This window comes from Hyaena hyaena, unplaced genomic scaffold, assembly GCF_003009895.1.
Source record: "Hyaena hyaena isolate Hyena2069 unplaced genomic scaffold, ASM300989v1 scaffold_76, whole genome shotgun sequence".
Lineage (NCBI taxonomy): Eukaryota > Metazoa > Chordata > Mammalia > Carnivora > Hyaenidae > Hyaena > Hyaena hyaena.
This window is the reverse complement of record NW_024080709.1, coordinates 818668-839096: the sequence shown is the minus strand read 5'-3', so window position 1 is coordinate 839096 and position 20429 is coordinate 818668. Positions and strand designations below refer to the sequence as shown.

The 20429-nt window shown below is 47.3% G+C and overlaps 1 protein-coding gene across 9 annotated transcripts in view; it reads right to left on the bottom strand.

The window, feature by feature from the left end:
- Window positions 1-20429, bottom strand: part of MARF1 (meiosis regulator and mRNA stability factor 1) — a 39366-nt gene that overhangs the window by 8446 nt on the left and 10491 nt on the right. For 3 of the 9 annotated variants that reach the window (XM_039233562.1, XM_039233568.1, XM_039233569.1), the window contains 16 exons: window positions 20137-20309; window positions 18668-19096; window positions 18306-18463; window positions 18060-18218; window positions 16609-16801; window positions 15770-15948; window positions 13812-13892; window positions 10927-11163; window positions 10680-10799; window positions 9760-9935; window positions 7742-7962; window positions 6867-7009; window positions 6552-6685; window positions 4853-5055; window positions 3739-3966; window positions 421-651 (listed from right to left, as the gene is read on the bottom strand). In XM_039233562.1, coding sequence (XP_039089493.1) covers window positions 421-651; window positions 3739-3966; window positions 4853-5055; window positions 6552-6685; window positions 6867-7009; window positions 7742-7962; window positions 9760-9935; window positions 10680-10799; window positions 10927-11163; window positions 13812-13892; window positions 15770-15948; window positions 16609-16801; window positions 18060-18218; window positions 18306-18463; window positions 18668-19096; window positions 20137-20309 — 3065 coding nt within the window. The remainder of the gene's footprint in view (window positions 1-420; window positions 652-3738; window positions 3967-4852; window positions 5056-6551; window positions 6686-6866; window positions 7010-7741; window positions 7963-9759; window positions 9936-10679; window positions 10800-10926; window positions 11164-13811; window positions 13893-15769; window positions 15949-16608; window positions 16802-18059; window positions 18219-18305; window positions 18464-18667; window positions 19097-20136; window positions 20310-20429) is intronic. The other 6 variants (XM_039233563.1, XM_039233566.1, XM_039233564.1 and 3 more) reach the window with 6 other exon arrangements.

The following is a 20429-nucleotide window of genomic DNA, read 5'->3' as shown; positions in this document are numbered from 1 at the left end:
GCTTGCCACCCGTTTGGGCAAGGCACCTGTACCCCTGCTGTGTCTTGGTCTGTTCAACCACGGAATGACTCACTGGTCCCTTCCAGCTCTATAACCTCTAATCCAGACTATCAGGTGATCCAGAAACATCCGATTCAGCGTTTCTCATAAGATGGCTCTACAGAACTGTCAGTGCTTGGGGCACCTGGGTGGCTCAGTCGATTGAATGTCCAACTTCTGTTCAGGTCATGATCTTGAGGTTCGTGGGTTCGAGCCCCATGAAGGGCTCTGTGCTGACAGCTCAGAGCCTGGAGCCTGCTTCAGATTCTGTGTCTCCCTCTGCCCCTCCCCACTCGTGCGCATGCACGCCCTCTTTTTCTCAAAATAAATAAACATTAAATAATAAAAATTAATAAAGAAAAGAACAGTGAATCCTCGTACCTCCACTAAGTAGGGCAAACTCTTCAGAAGTTCGGTCAAGGTCATGAATCCATATTCACAGGGGTTGAGGGGAGCGCTGTGGGTAGTTTCATAACGTCTCTTGAGCTCGTCAACAGACAGGTGGGCAGCTCCTTCCCAAGACATCAGCAGCACCAGCAGCTGGGCAGTGAGAGCACGCAGGGACTTGCGGTTGATCAGCTGAAGCTGTTTGCCGGACGCCATATCAGCAACCTGGGAGAATACAGGGCCATGTTTTCCGGCTCGAGGTGGGGGGCGCCGCTCCACACCCACTCAGCTAGTGTCCTTGGGTCATGAGACCAACATTTCGGGGGACACCAGAGTAGCGGCTGTTCCCTCCCTTCCTGCTGGTCCACAACCAGGAACCTCCATCCACACCAGCCCTCACTTAGGGTGCTCCTTTCACTGTCCAAGCCCTTGGACTGAAGGTTGCTGTGCTGAGGGAGGGGGCAAGAGAGGGGTTTGCACCACGTCCCAGGGGCTAGACTAGGACAGGGACGGAAGGCCCAATCTAAGGACACCCACATTCTAGTCCATCATCACTAGCCAGCAAGTGGGTATTTTCCTGTCTGACTATATGTCTACCCCTTGATTCTTTCCGGTTCTCAAGAAGATAACAGGTTTGAGTGATGAAGCGCACTCGAAGAGGACGCTTCTGAAAAGACAGAGGTTATCATTCAGGGACCAAAGAGCACGAGAAGAACCAGGAGTCCGTAAGTGGGACCCCCAGGCACGTGTGCCTCTGAGGTGCTGGCAGGCAAACCGCGTTTTCCCCTCTGTCCGGTTTTCCAGCCAAGACCACAGGTCTCAGCGCCTCAGCACGGGCTGGGCCACACAGCCTCGTGTGAGTCAGGCTCTCGCAGGCACAGCAGTGAGCAGCACCTGAGGACTGTCACCATCGCACCGTGTCCCTGGTTCACTCACCCAGAGCCCAGGCAGGAGGCTGGAGGGTGACCCCCACCCCAGTTACCATGGTGACAGGTTTGTGGAGGTTCTGATGACAGATTTCCCATATCAGCAGAGTCAAGTCTAGCAAAGTCCGAGTCATCTTCGATGCCCAGATTGTTGCTATTGTTCTAGCCTTTCAAGGAGTAAAAAGCAAAACCTGTTCTTTTGATGCTACTTAGATACAAGTGATTCTGAACCCAGGCTACATAGCAAAATCCTCAAGAGAGCTTTTAACAGATGCCAGTGCTCAGAGCACACTGGGACCAACTGCCTCAGAATCTCGGAGGGGGGGGGGGGGTCCGCCCATCAGCATCTCCCAGAAGCTTTTGGAGACTCAGCTGCCGCCAGGCAGCACACCGGAGCCTCTCCGATCCATCCCCATTCTGACCGACTCCCCACGCACTCGCCCTAGCTCAAGTCTCCGGTCATGGCCAAGGCTTACTATCCACTGAAGCCCTTCGGTGCCTCCGTGCTGGGTAACTGAGCATCTGGGGGGCCTGTCCGACCTAGGGACCTTTCAGTTCCTCAACTTCCTCATGTCCAGTAACACCCCCTTCCACTCAATCCTACTGCGACACCCATTCCCAGTGGGACGTGGGACCCTGACGTCTACTGCTCTCTGCCAAAGCAGATCACACAAACCTCCCATGCGCCCTGCACGCTAAAGGAGGCCTGCGGTGGATGGTGGGGTGGGAGACGGAAGAGATTCAAATGATCAGCTCTTCCCCTCCTCCAGCTTCCCCTGCAGGGACCCGCACTTCCTCCCAGTTCAAGCCCTCTGCCTTCTTCACATTCCTCGTGTCCACCTTGGCGCCGACAGTCCACGAATTCACTACCACTCTTGTCAAACTCAGTAAACAACTTTGTCCCTGTGCCTTTTCTCTGCACCATCTGGCAAGCTCGCACCTTGAGCCGGACAGTCTGCTTTCTGAGCCTGCAGTAAACCCAGGGCAGCGCTACGGGCACCGCCTCCCTCCTGCGGAGCTCCCCTACTCCCCACACCCCTGCCTCATGTCCTGGCGGGTCCCAGGCACCGCACCACACCACACCTCGAGGGGCCTCAATCTCGAATCCTGTGTCTTTCATCTGCTCTCTCTGCAGATGGTCTCACCTTCCACTTCACAGAAAAATCTCGTGTAAGGTACCTCTCTCCTCTTCCCACAGAGGAACGTCAAACTTCCCTGTGTCTGCATCCACCCGCCACTCTCTCCCTCTGGTCGAAGCCCAAACATCAGGGCCGTGCCTCTGTCTGCTGAATGCCGATTCCCACGCCTGCCTCCTCGGGACCCCCATCCCACCACCGGCTCGTCTCTGTGTGTTTCTCTTCTCTCCCCCGAGCACATCCTTCCTGGCGGCTCTCAGCCATGCTGAGGTCTGTCCACCTGGGAGCAGAGCAGCCACAGAATGCTCCCGGGCTCACTCGGTCCTGTGGCCTTGCGGCCTCCCTCTGCTCCCTCATAAGGAGACAAGGTGAAAGGCTGTCTGCATCACCTGTCACCATTTTCTCGCCTCCTACGCCACATCACACCTCAACCCCGCTCGCTGGCGGTGACCCTGCCCTGGCCAGCGACAGCAAGCCCTCCACGTAGCCAGGCCCGAAGGTCACCTTAGTCCCCGCCTAACTCATCCCAGCAGGCGACACTGCTGGCCGTTCCTCCTCCTTGGCTTGGGTGTGGCCACCCTCCTAGCGTCCTCCCTCCTCTGTCTCCCGTGAAGGTTCTTCTCCCCTTAACTGGACAGCAGCGAATGGATCCCTTCACCTCTGTAACCAAGGCTGCCCCCCCTTGGTGAGTCCTCCCTTCCACTCTCCCTTCTCATACTGAGTTTTCTTGGTCCCGGGCTAGAGGCAGCCTGAAACTGCCCAGCTGCTCAGCCTAGGACTGGGACAGTTAGCTCAGTCCAGGGCGGGAAGCAAGAGGAAGTTACCCGTCCGGTCCCATGCTGCCAGCAACAAGGGCACTTGTGAGCCTAGCCTGCTCCTACGTCTACTCAAGTGAGTCAGAATCTGGGAGGGGAGAGAGGTCTGTGATTACAATCTCCCCTAAAACTGCAGAAACGATGATCCATTTAGAAGAATACACCTGAAAAAATACATCCTCGGATAAAAGAAACCTCATCAGGTCAAAGAGTCGTTGCTTTGACAAGGCCCCGAATAAACACAGAGAAGCCAGAGCAAAAATCTTACCTGCCAAACCAGAGCCATCTCCTGTTACCTAAGAAGGTACTGAAGCAAGAGAAGCACTTACTGCGAAGCAGAAACTAGTGCGAGGTGTGAACAGAGAAAGGCTAAAGCACAGGTCACACCCCAGCGAAGCTGACCCCACACCACCATGAAAATAAAAGTCTGCTGACCTTTACAACATGGCACAGCTTCTGTGTTAAAGCAGAAACTGAACTGACATCGTAGTCTTGGAGACGAAATGTGTAACCAAAAGTTTTAGCATATTCCGTAAGCAGATCTGTCATCATAAGGCAGTTATCTTTTTGAGACCGAAGGAGTTTGACAAACTGGGCAGCAAGAGCTTTGAATCGTTCCACCTCTGTCAGGGTGAGGATTTTTTCTTCTCCACATTCCAGTACCTTGGAAAACACAGGACAGGAAGAAGGCGAGATTGAACAAGTTCGTGGAATTAAATAGCATGGAAACGTATACAGTTAGTAACTGAAAAGCACCTTGGTGTTCTTTAATGGATACAGAGCTTCGGTTCTGCAAGATGAAAAAGTTCTGTAAACTGTCTGCACGGCATGTGATACATTTACTATCACTGAACTGCACGCTTAAAATGGGTTAATTATGTACTCGTATTTTACCACACACACAACAAGAAGTTTAAAAGTACTATGGGTGCCTGGGGTAGGTCAGTTGGTTAAGTGTCTGACTTCAGCTCAGGTCATGGTCCCTCGGTTTGTGAGTTCAAGCCCCATATCAGGCCAGTCTGTGTTGATGGCTCAGAGCCCAGAGCCTGCTTTGGATTCTGTGTCTGTCTGGGTCTCTGTCTCTCTGCCCCTCCCCTGCTCGCACTCTGGTATCTCTCTCTCAAAAATAAATGAACTTAAACACTAATACTGATAAAATTAACATCGAAAATCTGGTTTAACTTAGTAATGTCTTAATAGCTAAGCATTTGAATCACCTCATGTACTCATCCTTACCTCCAACCTAAGAGATGTGAAAAATACGGCACTAATGGAAAAACATTCCACTTAAAACTATTTAAAAAACTATTAAAAAAAAACTATTTAATCTTTTGTCAATAATTACCCTAAAATAAATTTGAAGGTGATTTCTTTATTGAAGGGAAAAAAATCCCCACATTTACCTAAAAATACTAATGAGCCGACAATATAGCTTCTCTGATCAAAATATTTCAAGTTTTCCTCCTATTTCCTAACTCCTTACTTCCAAGGAAAAGAGGTCCGTAAGAAAAAAAAATTCTCCCAGTATCATTGGAATCTCTTCACTCACTTGTAAAATATCAGGTATGGCTTCAAAAAGTTCAAGTAGTTTGGTAAACCCATAGTGCGCGAGTTTGCACTGCCGGCCGAAGTGGTGGTGGTAGGAGGGGATGAATTTGTTAAAGGGCATCCGGAAATGGGGTTGGTGCCGCAGCAAGTCAACAACGTCCTTGGAGAACTGTTTTGTCCTTTCTATTTCATCCTGGGTACGCTCTGTTAAAAAAAAAAAAAAAAAAAAATCCATCAGACATCACAGCCTTCTATTCATCTGTGGTCAACATCGGTGCTATAGTCAGTCCCGTGCACAGATTACAAGAGATATCATCTTTGTCTTCCAAACACACACACCCTAAAACAAACAGATTCTTGTGCTCTCCCTGCAGAATGGTTTTCAAGCTCATTCAAGGGCACAAGACCAGGAAACTACTGCGGTATACTGTGAAACACACGTACACACCCATGTAATTTTACCCTGCAAGCTGGACATACTTCCAGCTCCTCGTCCCCTGCCCCATCCCATATATATGAGCCTGACACGTAATGAGCATGTACGCGACAGGTGTCTGTACCTGTAAAAATAACCTAGAAATTGTTTCTGTAAAATCGCCCTTCTGAATAGCCACATGCTTTCTATTTATTCTTCTGACTTTCGGTTAAAATTCCTATCAGAGAAGAGTTATCAGGCAACGAGTTTAACAAAAATACAGGAGAATAAAAGCTTAAATTTCACTCTTCATTTCTATTAATTTTTATGTAATTTTTTTTTAATTTTTAAAGGGTTTTTGTTTTTGTTTTCTTAGGCGCGGCTGGGTGGCTCAGTCATTTGAACACCTGACTCGTGATTTCAGCTCAGGTCATAATCCCAGGGTTGTGGGATAGGAGCCTCCATGCTCAGTGCAGAGTGTGCTTAAGAGTCCCTCTCTCTCTCTCTCTCTCCTCCCCCCTCCCCCCCCCGCCGGCCCCTCTACCCTGCTCACAAGCTCTAAAAAACTAAAAATAAGAAAGATTTAAAAAAATTTTTTAAGTAACTTCTACACCTGATGTGGTGCGGACTCATAACCTCAGATCAAGAGTTGCACGCTCTTCCAAATGAGCTAGCCTGGCACCCCTCTATTGGTTTTTAAATGAGAATCAGAAAACTGACATTACTCACTGCAAAAGCTCTAGACTGCTAGGATTTCACAAACATCAGCGTTCCGCAGAAGCCTAAATTAAGAATCACTGATTCATAATACCGGGAGAACAGGACAGTCGACAGATGTAATTTTGCCTACCCTAGCTCCAGACCACAACCGGAATGGCCAAAATGTGAAAGATAGAGCAAAACATTTGCTCGTGTCTTCTTTGCTTCTCTAGGGTGCACAGTTAGAAAGGAGAGTCAAGCAAGGGCCATGGTACCGACTCTCAGATGGATCATTATGGTGTCAACAGCCACATACAGGCTGAAGAAGGCATTTCAGCAAAGTGCTGGTTATGCCCCCTTCCCCCTAGAATGAATCCTAAAAACACCAGCTTGCTTTTCTTACTGGAGAGTGGCTTCCCTGCGTCAAAGAACCTAGGATCTACCACACAGCACACAATAGCTTTCATGCTACACTTTCCATGGAACCTTCAGGAACCATAAGGGCGGGCAAAAGGATATGTGATTCCACATTAAGATAACCACTGAGCTATGCAACCGTCTTCCAGCACATTAAAGGTCAACATACCTCTTTTGGGGATACAAATCACCATTTCGCTATCTTGTTGAGACAAGCAGATGGTTGTGTCGGGAATTTCTGATACGATATCAATCAGCTCACAAACACCATATTCGGTGACATCCCAGTCTTTTGAGAAACACCTAGAATTTAACCATGGAAATGGGTAAAGAATGAAAAATACCACTTGCTAAATTAACTTTATAAGTTTTCCAAAAGAATGCTAAATAGAAAACGTTGGGTAATTATTTTAAATTTGTGGGAAGAAAAAGTGTCTTAAAATATTTGCTTTCATTTCTTTTCCCCCCCTTCTCATCAACTCACCAATGATAAGCCTGTGAGAACTCCCTCACAATGACCTGTTTGCTGGCTTGGGATTTGAGAAGTTTTAGTAAGTCCTGAGTAAAGCGCTTCACCTGGGCCCTGTGGGTTAGGGTCAACAAGCGTTTGGAGCCCATTCCGAGAATCTGCAAATCAAACACTTTGATTATTTATGCTCGTAAGACCTCGGCGCGTCCTGACTTTCTGGGTGATGGCCTTTTCTCTCTCTCTCTCTCCCCTGTTACTGCTCTCAGACAACAAGCCCCTTTATGTGTGACATCTGCATTTTCACACACATTGTAGATCAACCGAATGTGGATGTTCAAAAAGAGCAACCGCTCAAGTGCCTGGGGCCCCCCCACCCCCTCTTCATCTGCCCTTCATACCCCTTCTCAAATAGTGTGAATACAGACAGAAAAAGCAGATGATTAATCTGGGCAACTAATTTTATCTACAAAAGACAGCTGAGGTATTCTAAGCCATTTTACAACTGGGAAGCTGTTTCACAGGTAGAAAGCTGTGTAACACTCTGGGTTAACAGGCAAAGCAAAACTCCTGAGGAAGCAACTTGAGGCTCCAGACCAGGAGCTCGTCTTTACGAGAGGTAAGCCCGTGTTCTCCGCAGTTCCTCTGTATGAGTGAACAACCCTGGAGAGTTCTGGGGCAGGAGAAGGGAGGTCGGAATACATAGATCAGAAGAAAAATACTTGACAGTGCTCTAAGGAGTTTCTTCTCTAGGATGAAACTCACAGCTTTCTGGAAAAACTGAGAAGCCACCTTGCATGAGGTGACCAGCTAACCCGTTTCTTCGGCTGAGGTAGCTGAAGCCACGGAGGAACATCCCGTCTTGAAACGACTAATCCCTGAACTTGCCTTACCTGCAACACATGAGGCACGGCTTCCAATAATTCTATCAGCTTGGAGTAGCCGTAGTCTGAAACCCGGCACTGCTTGGCGAAGTGATGGTGATAGGACGGGATGAAATGACTAACGGGGATGACGCAGGACGGCTGGCTCTTCAGCAGGTCGATCACTTCCCTGCTGAACTGGATCAGCTGGGGGTTACCCACAGGACTCTTAGATCGCAGAAGCCAAGGGTCTAGACAGGGGGAGAGAAAGAGAACATTCCTAAGATATGAAGCGGGATTTCCCCACTGAAACAAAGGTAACTAACCCTGCACTTGCTCGCCTGAGCTCACCCGTGACGACACAGATGAGACCGAAGGGCCCCTTTACTTCCCAGCGTCTACATTCAGGTCCTCTCTAATAATCAATGGGCCAGCCCAACTTCTTTATGGGCTGGGAGATGTTTTGCCACTACTTCTCTAAGTCCAGTAGTCAAAGTAAATCATAGTTCCGCATAGTGTTAACTTAAAGCAGAGGTGAAATTACACAGGAAGTTTCCAGCTTATAAACCCACTGTATTTCAAAGACTCACTTGCATCTTGGTCCTGTGGAACATACTTTCCCACAGAACAGAGTGACAGACGGTGAGCAAGCAGGTAGCCCAGAAGACCCTAGCTAACCCATGAGGAGGCTGAAAACATCACGCAGAAAATCACAGAAAGCAGTAATGTGAAACTAGCTGATAAAAGTGAGTACCAAAGAAAGACGTTTTTCAGTTTTTCTTGAACGTCCACGTAAGTTAGAAAAACTTGTCATTATGAAAGTATAATCAGACAAAGACCTTTCTAAGAGACTGGCAGGCTAACGACACAGGAGGAAGGAGAAACAGCTCACGCCCGGGAGCCTGCACGGCCAGGACTGAGGGGAAAGGCAGGAGAAGGTGGTAAGCAGCACTGCTACACATCTTTCTCCTTCCCTGGTTATCCTCACCTCCCTTCCTACAGGGGGAGAGAAAGGGAGGAAGGGTTTAGGGTCAAAGAGAAGGAGTGTCCATGAGGAGACAACAATTGACAGTGCTGTTTACCGGTCGTGGGATTAGACACCTGCGACTCAGGGACGCCCAAAGCTCAGCAACTCACCAACTTGCCCAAGTCTAGGTTCACACTTCCTGGTCTTTCATACTAACAGCTGAATCCGTTTTCACTTTTATCAAAGTCAGAAATGTCGAGCAAAATGAATTTCACAGGTAAATCCGCATTTAGAGAGATTTCCTTCAACTACTCGAAACTATTTTTAAAAGGCCAGTCTGGGGCGCCTGGGTGGCTTAGTCGGTTAAACGTCCGACTTTCGCTTAGGTCATGATCTCGCGGTTCGTGGGTTCGAGCCCTGCGTCGGGCTCTGTGCTGACTGCCAGCTCAGAGCCTGGAGCCTGTTTCAGTCTGTGACTCCCTCTCTCTCGGACCCTCCCCTGCTCACGCTGTCTCTCTCTCTCTCTCTCCTAGAAATAAATTAAAAAAAAAACAAACATAAAAGGCCAGTCAACTGACTAGCCAGAAAGCCTCACAAAATTAGGTAGGGCTAAAGAGATTCGTCAATGTGAAATGTGGGTTTTACACTTTTTAGAGTTTATGCTGCTACTTCCAAAAAGCCTTGTTCTGCCAAACCTTCAACACTTTAGAGAGTAGTTTCTAAAAGACTGAAGGAGGGTCACCTGGGTGGCTGTTGGTACAGCATGTGACTCTCGATTTTGGCTCAGGTCATGATCTCATGGTTCTTGGGCTCACTGGGCTCATTGGGCTCTGTGCTGACAGCATGAAGCCTTTTTGGGATTCTCTCCCTCTCTCTCTGCCCCTCCCTCACTTGAGGGCACATGTGTGTGCTTGCGCATGCGTGCTCTCTCTCCCTCAAAATAAACAAACATTTAAAAAAAAGATCTAAGGAGACCTGCACAGTGCTTTGTGCTTGGCAAAGCGGGCTGCGGTGATTAAAAGCCAGCAGCCTCCTCTCATAGCAGCTGGTGGGTCAGAAACACCAAACACCTGCCTCCCACCTGTGTTCGGAGGCGGGGGCTTGTTGTGAATCCATTTGACCACTTTGACACCATTCTGTGCAGTGGCGATGTTCACACCCGGGACGCAGGTGATGAGGTGTTCTAAGGGGGCGCCCCCTTGGTTCTCCTGCACTTCTTCCAGTTCACCGAACTCCGCGGCATAACAATCTGGAAAGCTGAAGCGGGGGAAAACAAGGTCAATTACAAAATGGAAAAGCAAAGCACCTGCCAATCAGAAACCTCTATTTTAATACACCCACTAATAAGCAATTTTTGTTTAAATCCCCAGGATCTGGGTTGGAACATTAGAATTAAGGTCCCAGGAAGGGGAGGCAATCGCTGTGGCATTGACCTCTATGATCCAGTGTGATGATACCAGAAATTCCTAGACAGTTTTTCCAGCAGGGCACGGTTAAAAATGAGGCAACTGGGTGCCAAGTCAGTGATTTATCTGCTTTAATGTACCAGCGGCTTTAAGGCAACTTAGCCCTATGTTGGGCCTGTAGTAGGTCTACCAGACAGCCCAAGACTATTTCTCTCCCTCAAACCCTGCAACCTGCTGCTCGAGGCTGTGCACCCTCCATTAGCCTGTGTGCACACTCATCGTGCCTGAGGCTGTGCACCCTTCTCTAGCCTGTGTGCACACTCGTCATGCAGCACTTAGAATAATCTCGTCTCTGTGGAGAACAAACTTTCCTATTCATTGCTTAGGTTTCCAAAAATCAGCACAGACACAAATGTTCTTGTTTTGAGTATTGAGTGAATGGATCCTATTTCAGATTACTTTGACTGCAAAGTGCTAAAAATGTTAGAATGAAGCATTCTGTAATACTTGCTTGGGAAGAGGTGTGGGCAGAGGGCAGACTTTCTAGAAAGAGGAGAACTAAGGCCTCATATCTCAATGGCTTTGACATGTTCACCTTAATAAAGGCACGGTGCCCTCATGTGTCTGCAGGAGACTATGAACCTGGGGCGCAAAGGTCTTCAAAGAGAGAATCACAAAAGGAATCTTATAGGAGTCTGGATCAAATTCATGTTCACTACAGAAAAGAGAACAGAACAGTTAGTTGACATTTCTCAGTGGTCTAGAAGGTCTGCAAGGCAACTGTAACAGACATTCAAGGCCTTATACACAAAGATTATTCCCAGAAGGAAACGAGGTCATACCTGAAGTCCTTATTGGGGCAATGCTGTCTGCAGACAGGCTCGTGGTATTCTAACTCTTCAAATATAATTGGACTGCAATTCGTCGAGGAGCCGTCGTGTGACTGGGAAGACCCCAAGGGGCTCTGCCGGGCCTGACTGCTGGGCAAGAGACACACGAGTCTTCCGTTCCCTTGTTCGCGGATCGCCACCGTGTCTGTTAACTTATATAAATCTGACACGTTCAACTTGTGTCCAAACCTAAAAGCAAGGAACAGGGGAGAGATGTGGACTTAGGATGTTCTTCTCTGATTATACAGTAATGCCTGTCCTGATTAAATAAAGGGCAATTACCAAGAGTGTTCCTCCATCTCTTCAAAAGTGAAACGGGAGGAATTCTACTCTAAATTCATTCACTCCCAAGCCAGGAATGCTTGGCTTCCTTCCTTCGAGTCACCTCTGGCTCACTGCCCACTAGTCATTATGTCATTTGGTTCCTAACCCTCGAACCCCAGCAGTTTGTGTATATGATCTCACCTCACCGTCTCAGATGGAAAGCTACCTGATGTGACCTCTTTCAACTCCACTCTGCAGGCTGAAAATCCGTCTGCACTACCCCCCACCATCTCTGCTCTCCAACCCCAGAAGAGGGAGACTCCGTCTCAGCTACTCCCTCAACTCACTGATGCCTCAGCCTCATGACCCACACTTCCTGAGACTGGACTCCTCAATCACCCCCCCAATGCATCTATCATACTCGGAGCTTAAAGACACAGGCTTGGAAGGCAGACAGTTTGAGTTCATATCCAGACTCCACCTGTGTGGCCTTTGTCACCTTGTATAACCTTCTATAATCAATGTGGGCCTCAGTTTTCCAAAATGCAAAATGGGAAGATAATGCCTACCTCATAGGGTTGATGTGGGAATTAAACGTCATGTCTGGAAAGAGCTTGGCGCACATTAAGAGCTCATCAAATACTAGTTGCTCCAGCGGTTTCTTCCCAGGACCCCACACATACGCTCAGACGTCTCCCTGACTAAAGCCAGTTTGGCACCCCCGTGCTCACTCCTGCTGTCCCAGCACACGGACGCCCCCGTGCTCAGTCCCGCACGCTCGTAGGCCCTCTAAAAGAAACAGCTCTCTTGGGAGCTGCTCTGCCACTTCACCGTCCGATCTGTCAGCCTGTTCCCTCCAGAATTTTACCCATAGGACTCAGGAGGGATGGCTCTCGAGTCACCAGTGGCTTTCTCTCCCACCCCCCCCAAACCTCGGACCATCTCCTCAGGCCCCTCAATGTCGCTGGCCATCCCCACATGTCCTGATAACACCCTCACCTGTGGGTTCTCTCCTGCTGAACAGGTGGGACCCCATGTGGTTCTGCCCTTCTCTCGGCTTCCCCTCCCTATCCGGCCCCTGTCTCTCCTGACCCCCTCTAGGAAAATTACGGTCAAATCTTAATATCTCGTATGTCCAAAACCAAGGTCAAAACCTCACTGCACCTTCTGGACATGCTTTCTTTATTTTCTATTTCTGGTTTAACCATGTATGTATCCTCTCTGTCAGCCAGGGCACAACAACTCAGAATCAAACTGACCTCTCCTCTTCACCTTGCCTGCTACATAAAACTAGTCACCACATCCCATTTCACTGAAACTTTGGTGTTTCAACAGCATCTGCTGGGACCCAGGACTGGGGCAGCACAGCCCTGTCCACTCCATCACAGCCTGCACCGCCACCACACGGCCCCTCGTACCTCCACTACTCAGGGTTCCCAGGATTCACAGAAAAACAGTCCAGCTCTTTGTTTTCCCGTCCTTCTAGTATTTTTTCTCCCCACTCCTCCTCTATGGTAGTTTCCTTTGCTCTATGTGATGATTTATCAGTAGTTCCTCTTCCCTTCCAGACATAAGCTCAAGGACAAGGGTTGTGTCTTCCCAGCTCTGCGCTCTCCACAGAGCCTCAGACTTTTTTAAGGTTTTATTTTGGGGGGATGGGCAAGTGGATGATGAGCACTGAGGAGGGCACATGTTGGGAATAGCACTGGGTGTTTTATTAAGTGCTGGATCCCGGGGTTCTGCTCCTAAAACCAATACTTCACTGTATGTTAACTAACTTGAATGTAAATAATTTTTTTAAAAATAGATTTTAATTTTTAAACGAACTCTACACCCAACGTGGGGCTCGAACTCACAACTTTGAGATCAAGAGTTGCACGCTCTGCCGACTGAACCAGCTGGGTGCCCCTAGACTTCTACTCCGATTATACTTGCTGAGCACCTATTGAGCCCCAGGTCCTGAAGAGACAGTCCTAAGTCAGATCTAGTCTTTATTGTCCTGGAGCTTACAGCCTAGAAGGTGCTCGGAAATGTTCATTCAGTAAAGAACAAAACGCATCAGTCAATTGGAAAAAGAATGAAAGTACAGCTTTAGGGACCGAGGTCTAAACTTACTAAAAATAAAAGATGTTTTAAAAATGTATTTTAGGGGTGCCTGGGTGGCTCAGTCAGTTAGGCGTTCGGCTTCAGCTCAGGTCATGATCTCACGGTTCGTGGGTTCGAGCCCCGCGTTGGGCTCTGTGCTGACTGCCAGCTCAGAGTCTGGAGCCTGTCTTTGGATTCTGTGTCTCCCTCTCTCTCTGACCCTCCCCTGCTCATGCCATCTCTATCTCTCTCTCAAAAATAAATAAAACATTAAAAATTTTTTAAAAAATTAAAAAAATAAAAATGTATTTTAAAATAGAACCTTAAATTGGGACACCATTGTTTTTATGTCATTTCCTCCACCAGGCTGGAAATAAGCCTCAACAGCTTTTCCTTAAGAGTTTTATGCCAATCACCAATCAATATGGGAATTCTGGGAGCTGCCTCAGTATTGACCAGATCAATGAAAAAAACATAAACTAACTTACTTTTTTTCATAGATATCTGTAAATTTAAAAAGAGGCAGACAGCAGGCAGGAGCGTCCTGAAGAATAGACATGGTCTCTGCACTGTGAAACAAAATTTTACTCCATTAGAGAACAGATGTCGTTGGACACCAACAGGTTATTTTAAAACCAGAGTTCATACGGAGGGAGAGGAAAAACACAGTTCATAAAAGTAATTAATACAAGGTACAGTTGATCCTTGAGTAACACGGGTTTGAACTTCACGAGTCCACTTGTATGTGGATTTCTTTCAGTAAATGTGGTACAGCACTATAAACGTCTGTTCTCTTCGTTACGATTCTGGGAACATTTTCTTTTCCCTAGCTTACTTTATTGTAAGAATGTAGTATATAATACATAACAACATACAACGTAAAACCTAGGCCTTAATCAACTGTTTACGTTATCATTATCAGTGAAGGCCTCCAGTCAACAGTACAGCAATTAGTAGTTAAGATCTGGGAGAATCAAAAGTTCTATGTGGATTTTTGACTGCATGGCAAGGGGGGCGGTGCTGGTGCCCCTAACCCCTGAACTGCTCAAGAGTCAACTAGATAGACAACATTAGTTTTCCAGAGCTGGATGTGTCAAAATTTATTTTCTTGAAAACCTTTTTTAAAAAATGACTTTAGGGACAAGGTGATGAAAGAATATAAAGCCAGACACTGGATTTTTATCAGACTCAAGCAGAGGGCTTTTCACACCTGTGTATCAGAATGACGTGGACTGCTCAAATGAGACAAACACCTTGTTAACATGGAAAAAAAAGGCAGAACAGCTTGAATGTCTCCTGCCACGGTGTGGTCCATGTGTTAGAGACGTGGGAGTGGAATTCCCATAGTCAAGGATACACGAGTGGATACAATATCATCTCAATGATGGTGTTAAAAAAAGTACCCAAAAGGGGCGCCTGGGTGGCTTAGTCGGTTAAGAGTCCGACTTTCGCTTGGGTCATGATCTCACGGATCGTGAGTTCGAGCCCCGCGTCGGGCTCTGTGCTGACTGCCAGTTCAGAGCCTGGAGCCTGTTTCAGTCTGTGACTCCCTCTCTCTCTGACCCTCCTCTGCTCACGCTGTCTCTCTCTCTCTCTCTCCTAAAAATAAATAAAACATTTAAAAAAAAAAAAAGTACCCAAAAATAATCCGAGAGAAAAGAAAAAGGCAAAGTGTGGGGTGACTGGCTTTGAGCCACAGGATGAGTCCCTCCCTGCCCCCCACCTAACCCTGCTTCTTTCATATTTCTTTCATATTTCTGACCTTTCCAAAGTGTCTTCAATGAGTATTATTTTTATTCCAGAGGGAAAAAAAAACATAATTTAAAATAATGGTGTACAGGTTACAGAAAAAGATCTTGGAGAGTTCAGATTTTCAGGAGTGAATTCTGTTTTACTACTGTCCCCGAAACAGGGAAAGCCGAAGAAGAATCGAAGCACATTAAGAATGAAAGCACCACCAGATTCCTACAAGTGACAGAGTTGTAAGGCAGACTTACAGAGCTGAGCATCTATTTGCTGTTAAGGATGTATCTGCAGGTTCAGAGCTTGGAGCTTTCTAGATCTACCCTCTACAGACAAACCCACCTTCTCCTGAGATTTGAAGGTAACATTTCAGACTTTCCTGGCTTATGAACACTTATTGTAGAGGGCTGCTATTTTTAGAACGTGTTCTGGGCATGCGGTGTATTATTTTACTCGGAACTGCCTGCCAAGTTGAAGCTGTACTTCGCCTTTGAGTAATGGACTTGAGTGAGAGTCAAATTATTCTAACTAGCTTACTGCTACCTTCTAGCTTATTTTCTAACTTCCGTCACCATTGAGAATCAGCATTGCTGCATATGTAATCATCAAACAGGGTGGGGAATGTGATGAAATCTACTTTATTTTTTCCAGTGTTGTTTCTGGGCCAAAATGATTTTTCCCGAAATAAAGGATTTGTTTTTACCTCAGTAAAGAGAGTGATTTATTAGCAGCTCCTGTGGCGAGTGAGACCAGGATCTTCTTGCTGCCAATTTTGTATCTGTGGAGGCTATTCACCGCACTGATTGCTTCTTGTAAGTTCTCCATCTGAACAACAGCCTTGAGCTGGTAATCTGTATGGGGACTGAGCTCAACACTCTTCACCTACAGCAGAGAAAAGGAAAAGGGAGTGCCAGATCCGCCCGGAGGCCTGTCAGCTGCAAACTGAAGGTGGATTATGAAGAACACATCGGTGGACTTCCATGCTTCTGTGAGGGAGCCGGTCGGAATGCTACCCTTCTGCCAAGCGAACATACACGAGCTGGGGCTGGGTGACCTCCAGAGACGTGAAGCCGGCTGGCCTGCTCTCCAGCTCTCCGACAGGCTCAGGGGCCAGTACACGTGGGGAGTCTGGGGTCTTCTCCAGACCCTGCAGGCACCCGGGGCACAGCCATGTGAAATCATCGGAATAGGTGCACTTCTAACAAGCAGCACCTCGAAACCGCATCAGACACAGTAAGATGTTCACAACGACAGCCACCGTTACTTTAGAATCCTCCTGCTGTAACTCAGCAGCCACATTGAAAAGTAAAATCCACCCGTTTGATTCCCCAAATGCCACTTACACCTGTGCCCATGACCACAAGTGCCTCTCCCCTAAAAACTAGAGGCCAGCGTCACGGTGAGCAGACCACAGGAAAAAGGAAGAAGTTCAAACTCCCTCAGCGGTACTGCTATACCAGCTGCTTATGTGCGTTGAACTACGTTTCCCCGACGTGAAGGGCTGGCAGAGGGAAGAGAAAGGCAGAGGGGTGATAAGGTTACCTTGCCGTGCCTGGAGAACGCCTCCTGCATGAGCTGCTGCAGCTCCTTCCTGGATAATCTATAGTCGATGTTGCTGATCTGGATGTCAGCACCATTTGCAAATGGGTCTGGGCTGTCGGCACCAATGCTCGAATTTGCAATGTTGAAAGCAACTGGGGATGCTCTGTTTAGAAGGTTTGGAGACACACTCCTGCTTAAAACATACATAGTGGAGTATTTTTAAAAACTGTTATTCTATTTCGTTGTTTTAAATCATTTAGGCTTTGTTTGAAGCTATATATAAAAATAGCTTTCCTTAATGCAACCAAACTAAATATTTGGTTTTCAAATGTGTTTTTAACTTAAATGTACACGGATTTAGACGTACTTTCAAAAGAACTACCTATTAACCTCTTATTAACAACCAGTACGTGATTTTTTTTTTAATAAATTTTTTTTTAATGTTTTATTTATTTCTAGGAGAGAGAGAGACAGCGTGAGCAGGGGAGGGTCTGAGAGAGAGGGAGTCACAGACCGAAACAGGCTCCAGGCTCTGAGCTGGCAGTCAGCACAGAGCCCGACGCAGGGCCCGAACCCACGAACCGCGAGATCATGACCCAGGCGAAAGTCGGACGCTTAACCGGCTAAGCCACCCAGGCGCCCCAACCAGTACGTGATTTAATACCAACTATTCTTTCACTGGATTATTTAAAACTAGAGGCACAAATTATATGCACACCTGGTGAGTTCATTTGCCAGGCTGGGCATTTATTCTTGGTGAATTAGCCTGTGATACCAATAGAAGTCATTTAATCTCTCCCTGGCTCTGAAAAGGCTAAGGTCACTCACATGTTACAGTCTTTTAGGTGAATTTTTAAGTATAAATTTACAGATCCAAAGTCACTTTCTAAAGTGAGCCTTCACCAACTCCATACAACAAATATAATGCTTGAAGGAGTTCACAAGATGCAACGTGGCCTCATGGCTCCTCTCCTCCAAGCCTCCAGAAGCACTCAGTGTGAGGCTGGAGAGCTTAGATAGGTAAGTGCTAGTTGGGTAATTACAGTGGTTTACAGACCCCCCTGCTTCTCAAACGGCTCCCTGCAATTACCCTGTGAATGAGAAAAACCACGGCACGTCTAGTTCGGGCTGTGTCCCCAATGCCACAAAGGGATGAGGAAACAGTAAGGATGTCTACACGTGTCTCCCATCGTGACCGGGGACTCTGAGTTAAGTTTCTCTGGCCTCTGCTTACCGAGATTCTCATGTGGAGGAGAGATGTTGAGGAGCACGGGCCCCATCGTATGCTACGATGAGCTGAGGAAAAGGGGCTGGAGGAGGAGGGGTGGGGGACTCATCTTTCACTTCTATGTGCATGCACTTCTATGTTGCTGGAATTGTTTTGAACAAACTTCATTTCGTCATCCCTGCTACTGCACGTAGGTACTGCACCATCAAGCAGCTAGACTCACCGAGAAGACCAGGACTGTGCCGTGAGCAGAGGACTGACTTGCCTTGATGCGATCAGCTTGCTGAAAGCAGATGGGTAACTCACTTGGAACGGAGTCTCCTCTTTCTCTTTTTTCTCTACGGGAGAGCTGGTGACACTCCGGGCACAGGGGTTCTCTTTCCTAAAGCAGGGAACACGTGAAGGGAGAAGGTCATCTGCTTGCCTTCACATTAGACAAGCACACGTGAAGAAGAGTGACTTAACCTACTTCGGGTTGGTTTTGTAAGCGGGTTCGGCCATGCCGGAGTTTCTGGGTGTGGGCGCCGCAGCACTTGAGCTTCTGTGGGGAGGCACCACCAGCCTCAGGTGACCTTGCTGGGGGTCACCGCTTCTAGCGCCAGTCTTTGACTCCATGCGGCAGAGCTCCTTAAAAAAGACAAGGGCAGTGGAGTTTAAAATTGAAGCGACCAAGAGGAGTTAAACCCTGCACAGAAAACACATTAACTGAGAATCGGCAAAAATGGAAAACAAAAAAGGACACGCCGAAAGCAAGCGGGCATATGAAACATGGAGGAGACGAGGAAACCGAACCTACCATAAACTTCAGAAAGCAAGAGGTATCAAAGTTACCTGTAAACTTTTAACATTTGTGTTTTTTGTAGCAGATCCAGAATTTGCCTGCGACCCTTTTCCAGGCGTGGCTTTGGCACTGGAAGATTGTTCACTCGTGTCTTTGATGAGGCACAATTTTGGATTCTTAAGCTTTTTGGGAGACTTCACTTTATCAGCAATTGCACTGGAACTCTTTGTTTCACAGAGTTCTCTATTTTTTGGAGTAAATGACACAATGATCCTATTACCAAAGACATCTTCATTTTCCATTCGCTTCTGAGCCCGTTCTGCACTATCTTGGTTTATGAAGCGGAGAATCGCACTGCAGCCTGTGATACTCAGCACTTTCCCACCACAATTATCAGACAGGCGCCTGAGCCTGTTGCTGATGCTCTTGCCATCTTTATTTGCTGGTAGGTTATAAACATAGAGCAGAGTGTGGCACTGCTGATACAGAGGAAAAGTGTTACAACAGGTTAACTCAAGGGCACACATTCAATTACAAATAATTACAAATTAGAAGAACAAGGAGAGATCTCCAAATCTAAGCTAACAACCTCGAGGGGAGGTAGTAATGACTTAGAGGGGAGACGGTAAGCCTATTTAGCCTGGAAAAAAAAAAAAAAAACAACACAGAAAGAGGGAAATGTACCTTAAATTATCACTCTGGTCAATGAGAATAGCAAGACTTAATGTTCTGAATAATCAAGTCTTTTTTTTCTTTTTAACCAGAAAGCACAGGGACCTCAAAAGTGGGCAGTCTCTTACCTAAAATACTACTCTTGACTTAAAGGCCTGTGAGGTTAGAAAAGTAAATGCCACCTTCTTTAGGCATCATGTATATTCTCCAAATGGCTTAAACACAGCTCAACACTGTAGTAAACACGCTCGTCCCAAGTCAAGATTCTAAGGAGGCTCACCCAGCTGGCAACATGCTCACATGCTCCCAGCGTGTGGCTCAGAAAGCTACAGGTGCAGCAATAACCACCCCGAAGAGCGCACGTGCATGGTGGGCAATGGAACTATGCAAAGCCTGCTCAGAGGGCTGCCGGAGCCTAAGGATTAAATGCCTAAAACGTGTACAATCACTCGGTTTATGACGGCAGCCACATGAGTGTGCGCAAACCATCGTCGTATTCTTTACCCAGGCCTGGAGGCAAGAGGAGTGATAAAGCTTTTTCTATTACTTTCACCCACTTGACACAAACACTGCTGGCTTTGGAAACCCTGACAAGCGGCAGTTGGTAAGGTAAGCCTGCAAGTCAGTTCCCCATGACACTGCGAGACAAACTAAAAGCAAACTTCATACACGCCAATTCTCTATTTGTAGGAGGACTGACTATTTCTAAGGCTTATTTCAGAAATCTGGCCAGCCTCCTATGAAGAGCAGCTTCACTTGATGACCCCCGTTTGGGTGGGGGGTGGGGGTCTTCAGCCTCTGTAATCTAACACCGAGTGCAGCAAAAGAAGAATGCAAACCCACTTACTGGCATTTTTAGTGGTAACCTGGGGGGCAAGTCGGAAATGAACTCTTCGAATCTGATCAGCTCATTAGCATGATGCAGCAGTGCTTCCGAGGCCTGGTTTTTATGGACCAAAATTATGTGGAAACCATGCCTGTGTCTCAGGTCACTAAGCTCCAATGCAAAATTGACATCAGCTGAAAGAAAAGGCAGAGCCCACCCCCGTCCCCAAACATGAGACTTGGTGGAGACACACAACTGCACTGCCACCCACTGAGAACGGCTGCGCTGTACTGAGAGTTGCTCCCACCCCTTCA